At 34.0% G+C, this 23,104-nt stretch overlaps 11 protein-coding genes across 11 annotated transcripts; 6 read left to right on the plus strand and 5 right to left on the minus strand.

Moving 5' to 3' along the window:
- Positions 1-55: 55 nt before the first annotated feature.
- KABA2_02S00396 (uncharacterized protein) lies at positions 56-1,045 on the plus strand (the record flags this gene model as incomplete). Its single annotated transcript, XM_041548718.1, has 1 exon — positions 56-1,045. The coding sequence occupies one exon, from the start codon at positions 56-58 to the stop codon at positions 1,043-1,045; it is 990 nt and encodes a 329-aa protein (XP_041404652.1).
- A 354-nt stretch (positions 1,046-1,399) lies between these two features.
- On the minus strand, positions 1,400-3,045 carry TUB1 (alpha-tubulin TUB1; the record flags this gene model as incomplete). Its single annotated transcript, XM_041548719.1, has 2 exons — positions 1,400-2,715; positions 3,021-3,045. The coding sequence occupies 2 exons, from the start codon at positions 3,043-3,045 to the stop codon at positions 1,400-1,402; spliced, it is 1,341 nt and encodes a 446-aa protein (XP_041404653.1).
- A 494-nt stretch (positions 3,046-3,539) lies between these two features.
- Positions 3,540-4,892, minus strand: ERG9 (bifunctional farnesyl-diphosphate farnesyltransferase/squalene synthase; the record flags this gene model as incomplete). The annotated part of the gene is made up of 1 exon (XM_041548720.1): positions 3,540-4,892. The coding sequence occupies one exon, from the start codon at positions 4,890-4,892 to the stop codon at positions 3,540-3,542; it is 1,353 nt and encodes a 450-aa protein (XP_041404654.1).
- Positions 4,893-5,562: 670 nt separating this feature from the next.
- PTH1 (aminoacyl-tRNA hydrolase) lies at positions 5,563-6,240 on the minus strand (the record flags this gene model as incomplete). Its single annotated transcript, XM_041548721.1, has 1 exon — positions 5,563-6,240. The coding sequence occupies one exon, from the start codon at positions 6,238-6,240 to the stop codon at positions 5,563-5,565; it is 678 nt and encodes a 225-aa protein (XP_041404655.1).
- Positions 6,241-6,584: 344 nt separating this feature from the next.
- On the plus strand, positions 6,585-9,404 carry DSS1 (exoribonuclease II; the record flags this gene model as incomplete). Its single annotated transcript, XM_041548722.1, has 1 exon — positions 6,585-9,404. One exon carries the CDS (start codon positions 6,585-6,587, stop codon positions 9,402-9,404), a length of 2,820 nt encoding a protein of 939 aa, XP_041404656.1.
- A 491-nt stretch (positions 9,405-9,895) lies between these two features.
- Positions 9,896-11,431, plus strand: NGL2 (RNA exonuclease; the record flags this gene model as incomplete). The annotated part of the gene is made up of 1 exon (XM_041548723.1): positions 9,896-11,431. The coding sequence occupies one exon, from the start codon at positions 9,896-9,898 to the stop codon at positions 11,429-11,431; it is 1,536 nt and encodes a 511-aa protein (XP_041404657.1).
- A 72-nt stretch (positions 11,432-11,503) lies between these two features.
- YKU70 (ATP-dependent DNA helicase YKU70) lies at positions 11,504-13,270 on the minus strand (the record flags this gene model as incomplete). Its single annotated transcript, XM_041548724.1, has 1 exon — positions 11,504-13,270. One exon carries the CDS (start codon positions 13,268-13,270, stop codon positions 11,504-11,506), a length of 1,767 nt encoding a protein of 588 aa, XP_041404658.1.
- A 366-nt stretch (positions 13,271-13,636) lies between these two features.
- On the plus strand, positions 13,637-15,091 carry RIT1 (tRNA A64-2'-O-ribosylphosphate transferase; the record flags this gene model as incomplete). The annotated part of the gene is made up of 1 exon (XM_041548725.1): positions 13,637-15,091. One exon carries the CDS (start codon positions 13,637-13,639, stop codon positions 15,089-15,091), a length of 1,455 nt encoding a protein of 484 aa, XP_041404659.1.
- Positions 15,092-15,361: 270 nt separating this feature from the next.
- AEP2 (Aep2p) lies at positions 15,362-16,708 on the plus strand (the record flags this gene model as incomplete). Its single annotated transcript, XM_041548726.1, has 1 exon — positions 15,362-16,708. One exon carries the CDS (start codon positions 15,362-15,364, stop codon positions 16,706-16,708), a length of 1,347 nt encoding a protein of 448 aa, XP_041404660.1.
- A 95-nt stretch (positions 16,709-16,803) lies between these two features.
- GPI12 (N-acetylglucosaminylphosphatidylinositol deacetylase) lies at positions 16,804-17,679 on the minus strand (the record flags this gene model as incomplete). The annotated part of the gene is made up of 1 exon (XM_041548727.1): positions 16,804-17,679. The coding sequence occupies one exon, from the start codon at positions 17,677-17,679 to the stop codon at positions 16,804-16,806; it is 876 nt and encodes a 291-aa protein (XP_041404661.1).
- Positions 17,680-18,741: 1,062 nt separating this feature from the next.
- On the plus strand, positions 18,742-22,776 carry CAT8 (DNA-binding transcription factor CAT8; the record flags this gene model as incomplete). Its single annotated transcript, XM_041548728.1, has 1 exon — positions 18,742-22,776. One exon carries the CDS (start codon positions 18,742-18,744, stop codon positions 22,774-22,776), a length of 4,035 nt encoding a protein of 1,344 aa, XP_041404662.1.
- Positions 22,777-23,104: the final 328 nt, after the last annotated feature.

Consider the following 23,104-nt stretch of genomic DNA (forward strand, 5'->3'; position numbering starts at 1 on the left):
TAAGTTTGGCGATAGAGAATAAGCCAAATGGTCGCAGATCACAATATCTTCGGAAATGGAACATGATATAATAGCTGCTTTACGATTTCTTAATGTGAACAGCAAACATTTATTATCAGACCCCCATAATCGTGTGAGTTCGTTCCGAGCAAAAACACTTGCTGAACTTTGTGCTAGAAACTTCTACCGTTCTCTTACTTCATCTGACATAACTTTAAAGAAACAACTTGAATTATTTCAGAAGATTCCGAATATATATGTTGCTTCTATGATAATGAATTATATTCCGTCGATTAACACTATGAGTTCTATCTTTACACCACATTGGATATTAGAGCAATATTTTTGTGACCAAAATGATATACTCGACAGGATTGATCAACAGTATAGAATAGATGATAGTGGCGATGCTCTCTCTTCCATTATACAAATGTTTAATGACTTAGATAAAGTAAAGAGATACCCCTTTAAAATTAATATCCATTTATATTCATATCTTAGCCAAACAGAAAGGTTAGCACAGTTGAAAAATTTGTGTGAGGTATCATTTTATGAACAAAATCCAGAGATCTTAGAAAAAACTATATTGGGGTGGTTGACGTGTATTAAGGTTAACGTCAAGACATGGAGCAGCGTAACTCGTTTGAATATACCGTTTTTACGAGATCCTAAAATATTATTCAAACTACTTTATTACATTCCATCTTTGGATATGGTAACTGTTGGTATTGAATCAAATATAATACAAAATATTCCTGTATTACGTCATTGTTTGGTATCACATTCACTTGGACAAGAATATATATCCAAGAGAAAACTTGAGGATGATTATCCAACACCAATTGAGATACGAACCAAAACTTTTCCAAGCAAAGTTGTCAGGACTGTTCGTGATGGTATAAATATATATTACTTAACGGTTCCTCTAAATACAATTGAGAAGGCAAGACAGATAGAAGAACATACGGTGAAAAAAGCTCCAAAACCAAAACGCCAATTAAACAAATCTCGCATAAATAGTAAATTTCTGGAAAGATTTAAATAGTATTCGTTTTCCATTTTAAAAAAATATTAGTATTAGTTGATTGCGAGTAAAATATTCATGAGTTTATATATATATATATATTATTCCTATTCTTCATTGTAAAAAGAAGAAATTTGATAGAACTTTGGATGGGAAAATAAATTAAAGGGTATAGTTTAAAAATATTGACGGGGTATGCATCCACGAAGTTACGAGCCTCACCCTGTCTCTTCTCGCATTATTCTTTATTGTACAATAGTTTTACTTTTCTTTCAAGTATGAATTTCATAAATCAGTGGCATATATCTATATCTTCTTGCTTTTTTGTAAATCCTTCTTTCCATTGTGGATGTTCCGTCATATGTCATAAATAGCTTAAAATTCTTCGTCAGCATAGGAGTCGGAACCAACTTCAATGTAATCTCTCTCTAGCGCAGCTAAATCTTCTCTTGCTTCAGTGAACTCACCTTCTTCCATACCTTCACCAACGTACCAGTGTACGAATGCACGTTTAGCATACATTAAATCGAATTTAGCATCAATTCTCTTCCAAGCATCAGCAATAGCAGTTGTGTTTGATAGCATACAAACCGCTCTATCGACCTTAGCCAATTGGGAATCTGGGGTAGCAGTAGGTGGTTCATAACAAATACCAATCTTGAAACCAGTTGGACACCAGTCAACCATTTGTACAGTCTTTTTATTTTTCACTTGGGTAACGGCTGCTTGGACATCTCTTGTAACAACATCACCCCTGTATAGTAGACATGTAGCCATGTATTTACCTGTTGTTGGATCACATTTAACCATTTGGTTACCTGGTTCGAAACAGGCGTTTGTAATCTCAGAAACAGAGTTAGCTTCGTGATGAGCCTTGTTACTTGATAAAATTGGAGCATATGATACTAATGGGAAATGGATTCTTGGATATGGGACTAAATTCGTTTGGAATTCGTTCAAATCGACATTCAAAGAACCGTCGAATCTTAAAGATGCAGTCACGGAAGAGACAACTTGGGCAATCAAAGTATTCAAGTTTGAGAAACTTGGCCTTGCAATGTTCAAATTACGTTTACACATATCGTAGATGGCTTCGTTATCCACCATAAATGTACAATCAGCATGTTCAAGGGTAGTATGCGTAGTCAACACAGTATTATATGGTTCCACGACAGATGTAGAAACTTGAGGAGCAGGGTATACGGCAAATTCTAATTTAGATTTCTTACCATAATCAACAGATAATTGTTCAAGTAGTAAAGAACCTAGACCAGAACCTGTACCACCACCCAAGGAGTGAGTGAACAAGAAACCTTGTAAACCATCACATTGGTCTGCCATTCTTCTGATTCTATCCAGAATGTCATCTAATAACTCTCTACCAACAGTGTAATGACCACGAGCATAATTATTTGCAGCGTCTTCCTTACCGCTGATCAATTGTTCGGGATGGAACAAATCTCTATAAGCACCGTTTCTGACTTCGTCGATCACATTAGGTTCCAAATCGACATACACTGCTCTAGGAACATATTTGCCTGAGCCAGTCTCGTAAAAGAAAGTGGAGAAGCCTTCCTCACCACCTTTTGGTCTGGAAAGACCATCTTGCAAGTACCCATCTGGTTTAATACCGTGTTCTTGAGAGTATAATTCCCAACAGGCATTACCTATCTGACAACCAGCTTGGCCGACTATAGAATTAAAAACTGAAAATGGGTATGCAGTGCCAAACAAAGACTAACGATCCATGTTTACACAGAATTGACCCACAATAATAAAAAATGTTAGTAAAAAGAATCATATTTTTAGAATTGTAAAAGAAAAAGAAATGTTACCGCTTAAGTGTTCCCAAATAAACAAGCTGACCATTTATTGAACGTCGAGGACCATTCGTACTCAGGTAATTTATAACGTATTCCTCAGCTTTTTGGAGATGGGCTTTTTTACAAAAAAAAGTGTTCTTAAACGATAGAAATATAGCAAAATTCACACTTACCATTAATACTAATAACTTCTCTCATAATTGTATAACGTTGTTCACGAATTCTAGTTAGAATGATTCGATTGTCGTAATTATAATTTCATTACTACTCTTCAAATATGAATCCCTCATATCAATTCTTGTTTCAAGTTTTTTTGTTTTGGGTTTTAATTTTCTTTTTTTGGATTTTTCGTGTCTTGAGAAAGTAAACAAACGCGAATTACCTAATTAGGAAATGGTGCGTGAGGGTAACCTAAGTGCACAAAAAATTGGTGTCAAAAAATCATTTAGTTAATACAACTTTTAGACAAGATAAGACATATATATATGATAGTATTATAATTTATTGGCTATAAAACATGATTTTATTCTTGAGTTGTTAGTTAATTTGTATAAACGAATATATAACGTAAGTATGCGTCATTTCTTGATAAATTTTAAAGGGAGAGAGGAATGGTTGGTAATAAAATGAAGAGCTTCATGATGTTGATTATTATTATTATAATCTAGTGAGTAATTGTAGGTCTATGAATTTTATTGTATCAAATTCACATCATTAGAAGGACTCAAGTATATCACAAGGATACCTAGGAAGGTTGAGAATAAGACAGTTAACACCATATTAAATTTGTAAACTTCCTCGTATTGGACATCGTCTACTGTATTATCGAACTTGGTTCTCTCTGTGACCTTCAAGTAAATTTCAGTTTTGTTTGGCTTCACACCTTGAGGTAAGTTGTCCTGGTACATTTCTTCAATGAATTGATCAATCTTTGCCACATGGATGTTAAACTTCAAGTAGTTTGGGTCCTCGACATTCAATCTCTTTCTGATGTCTCTCAAATAGTATTCGAAGATGTCTACACAACCCTTGTAGGTTCTTGATTTTAAGATCAAATCACAAGTGGTACCTTTTCTAATCTTTACATTAGTATGTAGCACGTTTTCATTGTTAAATACAAGAGCTAAAGTAGCGATTGCCATGACTTGAGGAATTGCACAGAATTGGAATGATGATTGTTCTTGGATGGAACTCAAATAAGTCAACACATCAGTGACATGTTCCAGAGCATTCAATACCAAGTGGTTAATACAGAAAACACCTTGTTTGGTATTCTTTGCAGATTGGAAATCGGTCAATTTTTCACCATAAATAGACCAAACCTCCTTTGGCCAAAATGATCTACCTGCCTCTATATCTTCAGCATAGTCTCTAATAATATTAGTCTTTTGTAAGAAAAGACCCATACTTTCAAACAATTCCGGTCTCTTGATTAATTCAGGGGAGGCAAATCTAGCAATAATCATTAGATGAGTTAAACCATCACCTACCAGACCAGCAACGTAATGGCAATACATGTCGTAATCCTTGATCGTTTGTACACCATTCAAATTAAATTCTTCATCGAGGATATAATCGGCCATACCGTTACCCATCTCCTTTGTGATCTTAATGATCACTTCACGATACTCTCTATTCAATCTATGGAATTCATGTAAGATAGAGTTAAATTCGGTTAACACAGCTCTATCCTTTTCATCTGGAGAATTACCATCAAAGGACCAATCATCAAGGGATAATTTCTTGTGGAAATCACGTAGTAATGGAACTTTAATGTCATGAGCAATGGACATATCATCTTCAACAGTATCTAATGCACGTAGAATCAAATAAAATAACATTACTGCATTACGTAACTCTGGATTCAATTCCATGATCACCGCAGCAAAAGATCTGGATGTTAATTTTAGTAATTTATAACATTGTTTCAAATCAGGGGTTTCTGTGGTATCCTTCACAGAGAACAATGGTTTTCTAATGCATTTTAAGATGACGGCAGCCCTTAATTCAAAGGGATGTGTAATAAATTGTGTTAATTTACCCATTTTTTTTGTTTATTTTTAGATGGTGAATCGTGCTTGAATATAATCTATTGTAATTGTAGACTTTCCTTAAAATCAAAAAATTTGCTATCAATCACAAAAATAATCAAATTACTTAATAATCGTATTGTCTAGAAGTTTTCACGGCAGTCGATTAAATAATATTTCAACAATTGTGTAATCCTACTTACAAAAACTCCGTCCACCAAGAACAAAAGAAAAAAGAATACTCATGTAAGTTAGGCTTAGGTAATTATATTATATACAACTGTTCAACTAACCTCTTTCAAGTGACAATATCCAAAAGACGAAAAACGAAAAAATTCCTGTAGTTCGTTTATCTCGGTTCGCCCTTCTTATTACCGCTAAACGTAATAATACCATAGAAATTGAATGTTAAACGAAGGAAAATAAACGAGTCACAGAAAGCATCATTCTGCACGGGAGGTATCACAGAACGATATCCCCGGATTAACTGTTACCGTCCATGATCAGTTATGTGATCAGGTTTTGCTTAGAATATCAAGTGATTATATTGGTTTACATTTATATACAAGTTTATATGTATGGGAGGTAGGATATTACCACTATCGTCCCTCTGAGATGCATTAATATGATGTAATTATTGTAAAGAGTGACGGAGGGGTGGGGGAGACAGATACTACAGGCAAGGTCACTTGCTCTGGAATTTTAATATATCAGGATGGAGGAGCTGCCATATTTGGTCTAATGTCTTAGTGTGTAATATTTCAAGCTCTGCAGGGTTGAATTTGCCTAGGACATAGTCAGCAACATCGCGGGCCTCATGCGATTCTGGTCTACCTATCCCAATGGAAAGGTTGTAATGTGGTATATCGGGACACATCCGCAATATATCTTTCAATCCATTGTGTCCTCTGAGACTCCTTCCGGGGACTCTTAGTTGCACTTTACCTAATGGTAGGCTCAACTCATCGTGTAACACAATATGTGTCAATTGATCTGTACCATGGATTGCTCTTGATAATGCTTGCCATACAGGTCGTATAGTCTCTCCACTAAGATTCATGTAGTTTCCATCGCTTCTTAACAAACATAGTATACTTGTAGAAAGTGTATTAGGATTAGATACTCTCATCGGAGGAACATTGACTTTGATATCCTTGAAACTACAATAATGAATATATTTTGATCTTGTGCTTGGTTTATATGGTATGGTAGTGCCAACTTTCTGCTCAAGCCTTTCTTTTATTAAATCAAGCATTAATACACCTACATTATGTCTTGTTTTTCTATAGTGGGGTTCGGGATTTGCCAATCCTGTGAGGCAAGTATATTTCTTCGAAAGAGAGTTACGCAACGAGGAAGACATTGATGGAGGGAGTTGGGGGGGGGGGGGGNNGGGGGGGGGGGGGCCTATTCAGGTATGTTAATATCTAAGAGTGTTCTTCTCATAGTCATCATCAGTTTTCTCGATCTTATTCATGAAGGTGTAGTTGCATTTTGTTTGTCTGGGTTTTGTAGACCTCGTTTCTAAATACTGAGATCTTCTCGGCAAATAAAGTTTTCGATATTATATGCGTAATCATTATATCTGAAATGAAATATTAAAAATCAGAGAAGGCTATAAATTTGACAGAAAGTTTAATAACCAAAGGTGAGAGTAGATAAGAACGAAGACAACTAAGTATATATTAGAGTAGGCTAATGGCAGTCATGTTTCGAAACATTATAAGAATACGATATTTGCATTCTTCTTCATTCCTAAGAAGAAGTAAAGATTCGTTCAAGGCTACATCAAATAAGCCCTACAATAATAGAAACGATTCTAAATCACACATCATACCATTAACTGCAGATGATATCACAGCCATAAATAAGCAGTTTCTTGAAAGAACAAACGGTCTCGAGCCGGAATTCGAAATAAAAGAACTGACTGATATTCAACAAGAATTTAAAAAACGTTTTACAGAGAGATATGTGGAACCCTCCAGAAAGTGGTTTCAATATGAATGGGCTAACAATAATAAACCGAAGACATTTACAATAAAATATATTAATGGAAGGGAACAACTTGATCCACAGTTACTTCCAAAACAAAGTATGAATTTCCTAGTAACAGATTTGATGAAAAATACGCTGACTATAGGTGACATGGTCCTCTTGGGTAACACTGCGACTCAATTGGCCATGTGTGTAGCTTTACCTGAATCTATGGCAGATCCTCGTTATACTTTTATTTTGGTCGACGGTGAACTTATATTTGAAAGCAAACATGCAGTCAAGTTAAGAATCCCTTACACACTACCCGAAGAAGTTCATAAATTGGTGAAAAGAGAATCACGTCATGAATATACACCTATAGGTAAAGTGAAAAATTCAAGAGATACAACATTCATGACTCCATTATTGGCAAATCAGTTAATCACTAGTGCTCTTCCTGCGAATATCTCTGCAGACGCATGGAAACAATTACCGTTAGTTATTAAAAAACTAAAATTACTTCATCGTCATTTGAATGAACCTCGTGGAGCTATCCAAATATCCTTTGTAAAATTATGTCAAATGGTGCAATTAATAAATCTCGAAAGGACGGAACCTACTGATGTCCATGAAATAATCTCGAAAGTCATAGGTGTAGCTAACGAGAGGGTTAATAGTTCAACCTTCCTTGCTACATATTGGGCAATAAAAGAACAACAAGGCTATAACATTTGGGGTAAAATACATACAAGTTCAGCTTTATTATCCCCTATATCTGTTACTATACTACCTCTGAAGTCACAGCATTACTATTATTCTGAGATATTAAGTCAGATGAGACAGAAAAATTTTAAAGAAATTAATAAGTTCACCTCATTTTATAACAGTAAAGAATATGAAAAGATACAAAAGGAGTTACCTCATTACTTAAATCTCCTTCGTGATTATTGTGCTGGTAATTTCCATAATAATCCTCAGATGATATCATTCATCTCAAAAATTTTTAGAAAAATAGGAAAATATAAAGACTCTGATATCTCTAAAGACATTTGCCAGGAATTAATTGAAACTATTAAACCTTCAGAGGTTTATGTTAATCCATTACATTATAATAATGACCTTGCATTACCCATTTCTTCTCATTTAGCTCAAGATAACCAATTAATATATGATATTGTGCAACCAACATTAAATAATGATGAAGAGGGTACAACCAGAACAGATTACACGGGGATGTCTGTATATTGTATTGATTCCGAAGATGCACATGAAATAGATGATGGTGTCTCCATTAGAAAATTAAAATCTGGAAATTTCGAATTATTAATTCATATTGCAGATCCGGCATCTTTCTTCCCTGAATGTAATGATGAGTCAATATCCAATGAAATTACAGATGAAACCTTGGGAAAGGCATTTGAAAAATCCTTTACTTCTTATTTGACTGATAACGTTGACCCCATGTTTCCAAAATCATTTAGCAGAGCTGCAGATTTAGGTAAAAATGGATCCAAGAGTAAAACTATAACCTTTTCTGTGGAAGTTATATTTGACTCAGCTAAAAATACACTAAAAATTCTGAAAGATACATTTAATGTTTCTCTGAGCAATACCTCTAACTTTCCTCGGGCTACTTATAAGGATGTTGATGAGATATTGGCCGGTTCTAAAAAGGTAAATCCTTCTATGCTTAATGATATAAGTAATCTCTATCAAATAGCATTTAACTTACGTCGTAATAGAATTCAAAACGATAACGCTATCATATTTGGACAGGGGTTTAACAGGGGTTTGCCAAAATTGACTGGTGTTGTGAATAACCAACAGAAATTTAATATTGAATTTGAAGATCAGAAAGATACAACTTCCACAGTTCTAGTTAGTGAATTTATGATTTTGGCAAACTCCTTGTGTGGTGAGTATTTTAAGAAAAATAATATTCCTGGTGTTTTTAGGTGCTACAGCAATTTAGAAATGTCTTCTAAAGCGCTTGGTCAATATAATTTCATTCAAGAGAAGGTTAAAAGTGGTATTTATCCTACTTTTGAGGACATTACAAAAATATCGTCATTCCTCAATTCCAGCTTCTACTCAGCGGATCCTTTGAGTCATGCAATGATTGGAGCTTCCCAATATCTTACTGTAACATCTCCTCTACGGAGATTTCCTGACCTAGTTAATCATTTGCAATTACATCGTCATTTGAAAGGTAAACCTCAGTTATTCACAAAAGACAAGATAAAGGATATGATTTGGAGGTTTCAATCAAGAGCAGATATTACCAAACGTAGCGCACGTTCTGTAAACACATATTGGACATTAAAGTATCTGGAAAAAGTTATTAAAAAAAATCCAGTTACAAAATTTGAAGTAGTAGTTCTCTCTGTTCCAAATAATGGTACAGTGAATTGTATGTTAAAGAACTATTCTTATTCTCGTGGTACTTTGAAATTGAATAAAGAAAAAAGCCCCCCACTAATTGGTGATAACATTAAAAATTGTAAAATTACAAATATCATGCCAATAGAGGGTATTTTAACATTAGATTTATAGTTAATCATAAAATCTTGTATATAAAGAATCTAGCATATATATGATTATCTAATTGAATACACGTTTTGCGTTTCCCACACAGTTCTCAAAGTGAATCAAAACAATTCTAAATTTTCCTGTTTATCCCAAATTTATGTTTTGCTACATTTTGCTACTTTTGAAATAAGTTATGGGATACTCTATTAAGTAAATATTCGTACAAAATGCAAAAAATTCCAAATATCCAAGAAATTACTAAACAATAGTATAATGCTTCCTGATCTAGACCCTACTATAATTTTTAAAACAAATACGTTTAACTATGCCTATTACTTATTCTATAGTTACCTTTTATTGAGAGTGTCATGAGGCGTTGCAGTTTACGTCATTTTGAATTTTTATATAAGTGAAAAATTTTCAGAAAAATCATCGATAAAACAACCAACATTGCAATTTCCCAATTCTACTATTAGATAACTATAAACGCTCTAACCCAACATTTGTTAATATATATGACGATTGAAGAAGCCAACAATGCTGTCTATAATGATAAGCAAGGTAATATAAAGATAGAGACTTCTGACTTTCTCGACAATGCTACTTCCAAAGCTATTCAAGTTAAAGAAAATCAGAAGAAGAAGAAGAAAGGTAAAGGGAAAAAAACACCTCCAAGTCCTGAGGAGATTGCTAGAATTCGTGAAGAAAGAGCTGTTCAACGGAAGACCAGGGAGGAAGCTCTACTTACGCAAGAGCTGGATATCAACTGTCCTCCCGAACTACAGTTTATTAGACGTCCAATACTGGAACTTCATAAAGGTGAACCAGAGTCAGGTTTCACTTTTAGTTTGATGACATACAATTGTTTGGCTCAAGCGCTTATTAGAAGAAAATTATTTCCTGATAGTGGAGATGCGTTGAAGTGGTTCAGAAGATCAAAAGTTCTACTGTACGAATTTATGCATTATAACGCTGATGTAATTTCTTTACAGGAAGTAGACCATATCCAGTACCAAAGTTTCTGGAAGAAAGAATTTGGTAAACTTGGTTATGAAAGTCAATTTCATCGTAAGGGTTCTAAGAATCATGGTATCGCCATTGTATGGAAACGTGAATTATTTACCATGACAGATAAAATGTTTATTGACTACGATAAAGAGGCATCTGGTAACATACCACCTCGCACCACAACGAATAATGCAGGCCTAATATTAGCACTTAAGTTTAGCGACAAAGTACTGAAGAAGTTCCCTGAAACCACAAAATCAGGGATCCTTATAGGTACAACGCATCTGTTCTGGCATCCATTCGGTACATACGAGAGGACAAGGCAATGTTACGTAGTTTTAAACAAGGTGAAAGAATTTCTACATAGGGTCAATGTTTTACAGAATAATAATGATGGTCAGACAGATCATTGGATCCCATTTTTCTGTGGTGACTTCAACTCCCAACCTTTTGATACACCTTATCTTTCAATGACATCAAAACCTGTAAAATACACTGGAAGAGCCAAAACGGTTATAGAATGTAGCACATCATTCAAATTCTCTAAATTGAGAGAAGGAGAAAGTGATACTGAAGAAGAAGGAGGGAATATTGAGAAATTTGGTAAGGACCAACCGCAGACTCCCGTTCCGTCGTCGTTTGACGCTACACCAGAACAGTCTGAACTAGTTAAAAATATGGAACAATTACACAACTCACTAGACATGAGAGCTATATCATTATACGCAACTGGATATAAAATGGTTCACCAAGAGAATGCTGGGTTAGATAATTCAAGAGGGGAACCAGAGATATCAAATTGGGCTCATACATGGAATGGGTTATTAGACTACCTATTTTACATAGATTCTTGGGATTTTTCTGATAAGAGGAATGCTGAGACAATCGCAGACGTCGAGGCTAACCATCCAATTAAGATCAAAGGGCTTTTACGGATGCCTCCAAAGTCAGAAATGGAGAAATTTGGTCATGGACAACCTCATACAGGGGAATATGCAAGTGATCATTTATGTATGCTATGTAACGTCGAAATACTTCTTTAAATATTTATATACCTATTTAAAGAACATACACCCACATAGGATCTTAGCTTCTCTTTTTAACCTGTTTAAAATTTATAAATTCATGGATGGCTTAGTCCTCTTTGGTATGTTTCTAACGACACCTACACCCAACGCTTCTTCATCAGCAATCTTTGAATAAAGAACATTCCATACGTTAACATATTTATGTAACCTTTGTAGTTGAGGGTCTTTAGAAGAAGCCGATGCTAAAATGTTTTCCCTTACGTTAATAATTTTCCTAAGGGTATCATCCTCTTGAGTTATATCAGTATCACCAATGTCAGGTACAGGAGTCTGTAAAATATAATCACTTAAAACTTTAAAATGCTTTTGGAGACCTGGGTTTTTATAGTCTGCTGGGTTGTATCCCTTTTTCAAGGTGAGAAAGTTTACTATATTTTCTGTAACTTTGCAGAGATTTTTATAATCTGTTGATTGTTCAATGTTCTTATATGTAAGGAGAGGGGGAAACTTTCTTACCTCATCGACAAATGGTATCTTCCAGAGAAAGAAACCGCCATATAGCCCTGGATCATATGCCGGTGACATCACATAAAGAGCTGGATTTGAATTACTTTTAACATTACCCCAAACAATCATACATTTATCTTTTTCCTTCATTGTTCTGAAGAGGGAAGACAGGGTCTCATATGACCCTTCGTAACTCCTGTCATCTGATGAAATAAATATAGTTTTGTCAATATTATTATAATATTTTATGCAAAGGGATGATGATCTGAAACAAATTAGTTTCAGAAATGAACTGTATCCCGCGACATCTTCTCCCAGATTCATCAACTTATCATCTGGTATGTCAACATTCAGGTCCCCAATCGAATAAACTTTGAGTAGACCATCCTTATCTATAACTTTCCCAGTGGCAGGATCTAAATATTTTCTATGAGAGAAAGCCTCATACCTAACATCTTCTTTCTCATATACTAATTTGTAACGCGAACCTGGCTTTTCATGACTTAAAATGTTATTACCTCTTAAACCCACTACAAAATTATTCTGTTCATTTAGAATTAAAGGACACACAAACAATATTCTCTTCAACTCCTTTCTTTGCTGTACTCTCATTTTGATAGAAGATGCTGAAATTGGGTCTGTATTCACTTTCCAGAATTTAGATTTGTCCGACCATGGTCTGGAATTAAAACGTAACACATCATTATAAAACTCTGTATTAAATGGGGTTTCCTTTGAACTTATAAAGAACGGCACGAAAGTAATATAGTTATCGGTCATATCGTCTACAATCCTTTTCAATCTTTGTACAGTTTCTGTGTCATTCATTTCCTTTGGAGAGTCCCTACTTGTAAATAAAAATACAGATCTAATTTCGTATCTTTTTTTATCTGGGTTTGTTATACCACATTTCTCTTGAATATACACGAATAATGTTTCAAGTGGCACGAAGTTATTTGAATCATACGCGAAGTAAGTTACAGGGTCAGTACCATGTTCAAAATCGTACAGTAAATCATTTAGTTTTTTCATGGATCTAATATTTATATTTTGTAGTGGTAGCAATTCATAAATACCATTCCCACCTGTCTCTTTACCAGAATGATATAAATAACAACCAATGGCAGTTCCTGGTTTCACTATCACCAACTGAGACATTAGTTCTTTTATTGACTCTAAAATCTCAACCAATTGAACTTTCCCATTCAAGTCTTCGACACTTTGGAACATATCTGGAGTCAATTCAATACAATATAAAATACACTGGTGAAGCTGAGCCTCTACGTGGGGTTCTTCGGTTGAGCGATAGGAACCCTCTAAGGGTTTAAGATCAAGTGTGGTCGACATCTTCTTTCGTTTAAAGGTTTCTTATTACCGAGCAAATACTAGATATACCAACTACTACCTTTAAATTATTATACCGGCTTGTTAATGTATGGATATCCTTTTTCAATTTCTTTTAAAACAATCACTAAGGGTTTATGACAAGTTAGACCAGTTCACCCTCTCATGATTGATTGTTTTCATTTTTCTCAAACTCGCTTTTTATTCCAAACTGAAAAAATTAAGGCGATGAGTTAACTAACATATATTAAATTAGTGTATTGTTGATATAGGAAACGATATATTAAGGCTGCCAGGGACAGTGATTTTTGTCAAAATGTGAACAGTATCTTGACTTTATTATTGATCAGCCAGTTGATTAAAAAAGATATGGAAAATTCTAATTGGAATGAAACACTCTCACAACTGAATAAAGATATCAGGAAAGAGAACAAATCGTTGAGAAATCGTTTACTGAGTATTTCATATGACCATCAGTTTTTAGAAAGTCAAGTAAGGGAACAATTCAAGGACTATGCATTGATACCTAATGAGAGATGCGGGATATGGTACTGTGACCCCAAGACCTACGGCCAAACCAGTTATTTCAAAAGTACTGATGGACATACCAGTCAATGGGATTTTAGCACTAGGAGATTAAATTTCCATCTCTTTCCAACATTGCAAGAGAAAGGAGGTATTATTATTGTAGATAGCACCAGACGTGGTAAAAAGATTCCTGATTCTTTGAGTAAGACAATACCTATATGGTGTGCGGTTGTAAATTTTATTATGTTAGAGAGCGCCGGCATTGAATTCGAAACCGAGGATATATTATTTGTGCCACCAGTGACAGTTTCTGCTAATGAGTATCATTCAATAAGTCTAAAATTACCAGCTTTGGTGGAGAAAATGAAGACATTAGGGGCATTGGATGGTAAAAAATTATATAATTCCTTAAATGGAAGAATCCTGAGACCAATTTGGGTATATCCGGGGTCATCGATTTTACAAAACTCGGTAGATCCTTTTACTGGAGAATCCATCAATTCAGAGTGGAAAGTTCCAGAAAATGAAAAGATTATACCTTTGATCCTCTGTACTGTGAGTTACCAAGCACAAGATGGTATGGATAAACGAAATGGGTTCACTTATGTTCAAGGTGCTGCAGATGATCATGAACTCTGGTCGGAGGGTCTTACACCACAAATGTTTTGGGAGCATTATGCATATTTGACTAATCCCAAACATGGTATAGATGAACTAGAAAATTATATAAAGGAGTTAGTTCTTACAAAAGCGATGGCACAAACTTCTCTGAAGGAAACAATTGATGACATAATTAAACCTATAGAGCACATTACAGAAAGGTTATCTTTAGGTAGAATAATGGAGAATTCAACTATAAATAAAGGAGTGTACCAGGAACTATCCAATGAGTACAAAGTACTGATAATATTGAGTGATAATGTCAAAGTAGAAACCGATCCAAACAATCCAAATACTTTGATTAAAATATACAATTTGCAAAGTGGCTCTAAGAAATCATCCAAGGATCTAAGAATCAAATTGCCAGAAATATACGATACAATCCATTGCACAATCTCAGAAAGTTCAAATGTCCTAGTGTGCTGCAACACAGGTGCTGATATATCTATAGGTGTATTGCTCAGTGTATTGTGTAAAGATTATACGCAAGACTGGAAGTTTGAACCTAAGGGAGAACCTTTAATCACAAAGACCGTAATAAGGAAACATTTTTCACAGTTAATCACACACCTCAATGGAAGAAACATAAATGTGTCGAGAGCAACACTGAACAGTGTCAATAGCTTCCTGATGTAGCAAATGTATTGTAAGAATCCCTTTACATTAGTACTAATAGAACAAATATTTGTTAACTGAGAGAAGTTTTACTGTCCGCGCGCGTTCTTATTTGCTGCTAGTCCGCTTGAGTTGAAATAAGAAGAATAAAAGACCTTGATACATAACAAGGAATCATTAAGTAGCATTTAAAGAGCTTTCCCAATATCTTTGATGGGGAATAATATATATATATATATTGATATAGTTTAACGTCGATTAGAAGTATTAACGATATAAATACCTATTTTGATGTTGCTTAGAAGTCAGCCAGTGGCGGCTTCCAAAGCAATCACTGACTTTGCAAGTCTAAGAGTATCATATTTTTCGAGAGACATAGCTAGGGGTAGTTCCTTTCAGACACATCGTCTCTATAGGACTGAATCTAGTAGTAAAACATCCAACTCGAAACCAATAGTGAATGGCATTCCAAGTAAATATGCCGATTTCTCCAAAAATTTAGATGAAATGTCCAAATATAAATTCATACCGAATAAAACAGACTTCATAAAGAATCTTGATCAAGTGTATTATGAATATCAAGGTATAATGAATCAATCCCAAGAGCTAGATGCACTTAAACTTCGAGATACCAATTTGTTTTTGGGTATGTTTTTGAAATTAGGGAGATTAAAAAGAGCCCACGATGTTTTAACTGATCTTATTCAATTGGATGAGTCCTTAGTATTTGGGGAAGCCAGAGATATTGACACTGTTAGGAATTACTTAAAAGTTCGTTGTGGATCATATTCTAATTTATGGTACGGTGATAGATCCTATGAAATAACTGATGATACATATATCTTCAATTTGATTGATTATAGTTTACAAAACAAGTTTTCTTATTGGGATACCGAAATTTGTTATACTCTAGGTAGAATGAATAGAATTGAATTATTGAATAAGTTCACTACAAAAAAATGGGGTATTTCTATCCAAGGCCCTGACTTCGTTAGTGGGGAGGTCCATAAAGCTCCAAATTCTGAAGTTGTCACTGCTTTAATGAAAGTTATTTGTTATATTTATTCAGATGGTATGCATGAAGCTAACAAATTCTTGAATGGAATTCTTGAAAAACATCCAAATATTAATCTTGATATAAATTTCTGGAGACAGCTAATGTTAGAAGGTTGTAGTCCTAAGAGAGGTAACAAAGACTTTGCAGTTGGTAACGAAAATGGGCTAGATTGTTGGAATACTATGAAGCAATGGCATAATATGAGGAGAAGAACCATCCCATTTGATTATTCTATCACAAAAGAGCTGTATAGAATTCTAGAGAGGACTAAAAACTTAAAGGATTGCATTGCTGTGTATACAAATTGCTTCACAGAGTTTTATGAACAAAGAAACAAGATTGAAAATAGCGAATGGTCCATTATTTGTAAATATCAAAAATTTATTATTCGTCGTTTGATTAATAAGAAGAAATATAGTAAAACAGAAGAATTTATTACACAATGGTCATTAGATAGTGGTAATGAGGCTATGTTACGTAAATTTTCCAGTTATTTGATTGTATTGAAAAATAACAAGAAGACAAATGAGAATTACGATGAGATGGTTGACGATGACACGATACTTGGTCCATTATGGTGAGGTAACTATATGAATACATGTAAAAAAAAAATCAAACACAAAACAATTCATTTACTTACGATATACATACACATAAATAAATAACATAAAAATATTCATACGATTTGTAAATCATTAACAAACACAAACCTGGAACAAGCCCACCACCCGTATCTGAACCATACTACCTGTGATTGATGAGCATTTAACATAGTTGCATAAGCGAAAGCGTATTTAGGAAATGGAATGAAAAATGTTAGTTTATCATTTATACTTTCTTGTCTGTAATAATTGATTAGAGTGGTTGGTAGAAACTTGTTATGGAAAACTCTTTCATACAATTCTAATAAGAAAGTCAATGCGATTTTTATTAATTCCAATACAAATGCAGAATATTTTTTAATAATATTCTGGCCATAACTATCTAATAGGAATAAAGTCGTACCTGGATGCAAGGTCTTATAAGTCATTGCTACAGAGTTACATGTTCTATGGTTAATATGTCCCGAGACACCCCTTGAATCAAATGTTAGAATCAAAGCATCATTGACATCTCCAATAACTGTTTCTAATTGTTTCAGCATCAATTCTTGATCCCATACTTCGTCCATTCCATCTTTATGTTCAAATAAATGAACAGAATATTGTTGTCCTCTTAATAATAAAGACACCGATTCATTCAATTCTTTAGCTCTTATGGAACCCAGGTCATTAGCGTCACCATTTGAAAAACAAATAATATTAAAGAATAAATTGTTATCTTTATGATGCAATGTTTGTAATTGAGACAAAGTTGGAGCGAAAAACATTACTTCATCATCCGGATGTGCAATCAGCAGGTTCATTACCGTAGGGGAGGCAACTTTATGAGACTTAGCAAATGATTCCAATGCTACATTATTCGATAGTTGAATTCTACTAGAGAGTAACAAATAGAAAAACCATGAATAAAGTGTTAACTTTATCAGTCTGAACGTGATAAATGGTGTCATTAGTTTACGATAGAGCAGAGAGAGAGAAAGGCCAATCGGTTTGACGAATGGGGTTATGTACAAGGATCAAATCCAAAGTTCTCTTCTTCCACTTCACAAATTTTTCCTAAAACAATCGTGATAATCGCTAACGTCCACACTCACGAGTTTAGTTTCTTTTCTGTTGAACCTAAGGCAATCTCTGCTTGACACATTGTGGATCTACGATCAGCGAGGGAACGAGGAACATTTAACGTGGGGGAATGGGTGGGTAGTGTGGGTGGAGTCAAAAATACACAAAACGCTCTTACCCGGACATCACTGGGCACGACACTGCCTAACCAATCGTTTCGCTGCGATAGAAAAAAACAACCAAAAGACCAAAAAACGAACCGGGGATGGTCACAGCCGTTCTTTGTGCGTTGTACTGGACCAATCAACGCGGGGAAACAGAGTTTGTGCGGCACTTACCTACAAATTGGTACATACAGGATGTAAGGGTGCGAACCGTTGCAAGCACTAAAAGGGGCATACAATAGTGATTTCACAGTGCATATGTATGCCTCTCTCTTCCCATTTCCTCTAACAAATGTATATAATCAAGTCAAAGAGGAGATAACGTGAAGACTTGCGTGACTGGTAGCAATAACCAATATTTGCATTCGGGCAAAACTCCAGTTTAAATGTGAATGTAAGAGAGACGAGAGGGGGGACCTTGGAAAGAAACGAGACTAATTTAATAATTCTAGTCCCATTTCGTCTTATGATTAGTTTATTTTGATAAGAAGATCTATTAGTTAATGTTTAGAGAGAGGGTACAGATTCTTTGAACTATCTGTTTCTTGTTTTACTACTGACTAACTATACACCGTTTATTCTAATATTTTCTATTTTTCGAAGCCATTAGACAATTTTTATTTATTTATAAAAGATAAATACTTTTTTCAATAAAGGGATATCTAGTTTATTTCTTCTAGTTATTTATTAAATAGTTAAAGTAGCTAAAAGCATACACACATACACACATATATACACACAAACACATACACACATACACTTAAACAAATTTATACGGTTATATCAATGTCAAATAAGACGAACATGACTTCCGACAGGGAGAATTCTACTTCCGTTCCATTAGTAAAAGATACCGGAACAAATAATAATAATAATAATAATAATAATGGTGGGTCAGGGTTTAGAGTAGCTCAGGCCTGTGATCGATGCAGATCAAAAAAGACTAGATGTGACGGGAAGAGACCACAATGTTCTCAATGTGCTGCAGTAGGGTTTGAATGTAAAGTTAGTGATAAATTAATAAGAAAATCATTTCCTAGAGGATATACAGAAAGTCTAGAAGAAAGAGTAAGAGAATTAGAAGCTGAAAACAGAAGACTATTGGCAATCTGTGATTTAAAAGAACAACAAATTAATATAGTGACAAATTATTCAACTACTGCTACAACTAATAATAATACTACCAGTAGTATTGGTGGCAATACTAATAATATACTGGAAAAGGATTCTAATCATACTAATAATATTAAAAATGGTCATATTTCTACGGAGAATGATAAAAAGAGTTCAGAAAGGAATGTATCCAGTAATAATAATAATAAAGCTGTGTTAAACGTTTCACAAACAAATTTAGTTTTATTATCTCAACAGACTAATGATAATTTAAAACATGATAATCAGACAATCCCTACATTGTCGCCACAACAGGATATTCGTCATGGTATTGAATTATCTCCATATTCTAATAAATCTATACCTGAAACTGATCAAACTTCTACCAATATATCTCCGATAAATCCATTAGATGCTGTTGACATTAAATTCCATATATCTTCTACGCAGAGTAATAATCACATATGTAATAGTGGATGTTGTAACAATCATAGCTTAATAACCACTGTAGAAAATGAAGGAGACCCTAATGATTATTTGAACAATAAGAATGCTTCCACTAATGGGAAGAGAGAGTCGATGGAAAGTAAGATGCATGCCAAACCCGTAGCAACAACTAATCTAAATGACCCAACAACGATTTCTTTTGAACAAGATGAAGCACCAGGTTTAACTGCGGCAAAGGCATTGAAAAAGATTAAAAACCATGAAAATTCAACACAACTAGCCACATTAGTCGCATTATCAATCCCTAGATCGACTGAAGAAATTCTATTTATTCCACAATTAATGGCAAAGATTAAACAAACTTTCGGATTCACTTCGAAACAAAGTTTATACACCGTGACATTATTATCCTCTTTGAAAAGTGATCTTCCAAAACCTAACTACGTTAAATCAAAGAACAATGACAGTGATAATTTAGCTGCAGAATCAATGAATTTTTCCTTTATTAAACATACTAATTTATGGGATATTGATGATTTACATCATTTCTTGAAAGAAGTAATGAGATTAGACATTTTAGATGCAGATACAGTGATTCAGGATCATACAATGCATACATCATTAAATTTTTATTTAAGATTCCATGATATTGATGAATTAATAGAGTTATATTTCAAGCATTGGTCTAATTTAATTCCAGTACTCAACAGAGATGAATTTTTCTTGCATTATAGTGATTTTAAGAGAGGAATATTTGAAATGAATAACGATAAAAATAAAATATTCAACCAGGATAAAATTGGGACATTTAATTATAAGTTTTTCACCACTATACTAGTGATCGTTTGTCATATGGGTCTGTTAATCAAGATCAAGAACAATAACAACAAAGGAGATAATATCCATAATTTATCCGCTTACTACCACAAATTAATTTATAATATCCCAAGAAACCCTTATTTTGTTTTCTCTACAACTTCTGTCAAGACATTACAATTATTATCTTTGATACTTTACTATCATTTAAACACTGGTGATATCCTTGAAATATATTCTTTAAGAGGTAAGATAATCTCCATGTCGCAACAACTAAGATTACATCGTTGCCCAAGTGCTGTCCTTGTTGGATCTGGGTCAACTATGAACAAATTCGAACAAAGTAATAGAAGAATTTTGTTTTGGACAATTTACTACTTAGACGTTTTTTCATCACTACAGTTGGGTGTTCCTCGATTAATAAAAGATCATGAAATCGAGTGTGCTTTACCAATCGGAGCAGCTTCAGATGATCCAGCTATGTCTTCTGAACAGGATGAAGATGAAGATCTATTAAATATAGGTCAAGGAATGTCCCCAACTACAGTGAAATTGGAAGGTACCGTGTCACAATTTTCTTTGGCAATTATAAGATTTGCCAAAGTAATGGGTAATATTTTAGATATTATCTTTAAAAGAAATATGTCAGAATCAATAACTAAACAAATTGCCTTAATCCATGAAAATGCTTTAGATAATTGGAGATTTAGACTTCCACCAAAATATCAATTTAAACTAGACGTCACAGGAACAATTGATTTAGAACAACTTAAACAGGGTAACGAGAATACATTATTAATTATACTTTATTTCTTGGCCAAATCAATAATTCATTTGCCTGTATTAGCTAGTAAACCAATCGTGATAGATACCAGTAAAGACCCTAAATCTGATAAATTGGATAGATCCTCTTCAGCATTTGTTTCATTACAACAAGCAATAAACACTATGTTATCGGCGTTTAATTCTATCAGTTCCACATATTTTGCACTACCTATGGATTCATCAAGAACATTAGCTAGATTTTCAGTCATGAGTGCTCAAGGTTCTCTAGACTATATAAAGGGTGGATCATTATATATTGATAACAAAAAATTATTATTGAACATAATCCAATCCATTGAGAATGACAGAAAGTTGGGTTTACCTGGTGTTATCTCATTCCATAGTTTAAAACTTTTAGACCTTACAATTAACTTATATCTACAAGGTACAAATGTGAAACCTGAAAAGGTTGAGAAATTTCTTCAAAGAAAGATAAATTATTACAATAAATTAATGGGTAAACCTACTATCAAAAATATTGAATCTCAGAAACGTTCAAGTAAGAAGACAGAAAAAGACCAAATTGAATCAGATGAGAATACTGTCCCAAATAACAAGGAACAGCTAAGGAATAGTATTAAATTAGAGGCCAATGATATTTCTGTAAATGGACCAGAAATTAAGCACGAAGAGACTACAGATTTATCGAAGTCCTTAAAAGGTAATAACTTAGATCCACAATATACACAAACTGCCTTTGCAGAGGCTCTTCAGTTGGATCCTGTCTTAAATTCCAATCGTTCCCAAGTTAGTAATTTCGATCTAGGAAGTCTTTTTGCCAATAATAATAGTGGGAAGAAAAATATTCAAGCATCCCATCTAGAAAATAATATCAACAATGGAACCTCCAATACCAAAGACATAACGAATAGTTTGAATAATTCCTTCAGTGCGATAGATAAATTCTTTAGAATACCAAGCAATGGTGATTTCATAACATCCTTACAACAATTATCGGAAGCTGGTAATGAAAATAATAATAATAGCGGTGGTACACAATTTATTAACCCTACTTCCAACAATCACAACCAGAACATAAATAACAATAATGGTTCAAGACCATCTAAAATGTCAAATAATAACTTATCAACAATGATGATGTTCTTAAATAACGATTTCTCATTATCATCAGGGGATGTCAATAATTTCTTCAATAACAACCTTCAACAAAATAATACAAATGCTCACGACTACAACGAAAATAATTACGTCCCAGATTCATCCAAACAACAAGGAGATTACCCTTCTTATAACGGTCAACAGACAAATAACTACAATTCTAACTACGATTTTATTGTTGACGGTTCCTTAGGGTTAGCTCCATTGTTAGTGGATGAGTCTACCGTTACACCGAAATCGATAGATGGTATGCCTCATAGGAGTCAACAATCGAACAATGCTCAAAGAAGAAATACAACCAACAACATAAATAACGAAACAGTTGGCCGTATTGAAAACCCTCTCTCCGCTAATAATGAAATGGTGTTAGATATACCTCGTAGATATACTTACAATGGCACGGACATGATGACAGGTGATAACTCCCATAGACCTACTAAGAGAAGAAAGAGAAATAATGATGCTGCCAATGATCTATACCAATGGCAAAATTCAAAATAATAATATAATTGTTGGCATTCATAGCTCGGTGACGGTAAAGTTAGAACATGTGATAATTTACGACTGTAGCTAAGCCCGTCGGTATTATATTATTTGAACTAATAAACATTTTATCTAATCAATTACCCAATATTGATAATAACACTACTAAGAACATTATAGTATAATACATACATATATACACACGCACATATACAAATATTCATACAATTAAAACTGCACATTTTTTATCATATACTGACTAATAATGACAAACATATATTTAATTACTCGTGAGAGGAATCTGCCAGAAACTTCTTTTCTTTTTCAAGAAGTCACCCTCTTCTCC

This window comes from Maudiozyma barnettii, assembly GCF_903064755.1.
Source record: "Maudiozyma barnettii strain CLIB 1767 genome assembly, contig: KABA2_02, whole genome shotgun sequence".
Lineage (NCBI taxonomy): Eukaryota > Fungi > Ascomycota > Saccharomycetes > Saccharomycetales > Saccharomycetaceae > Maudiozyma > Maudiozyma barnettii.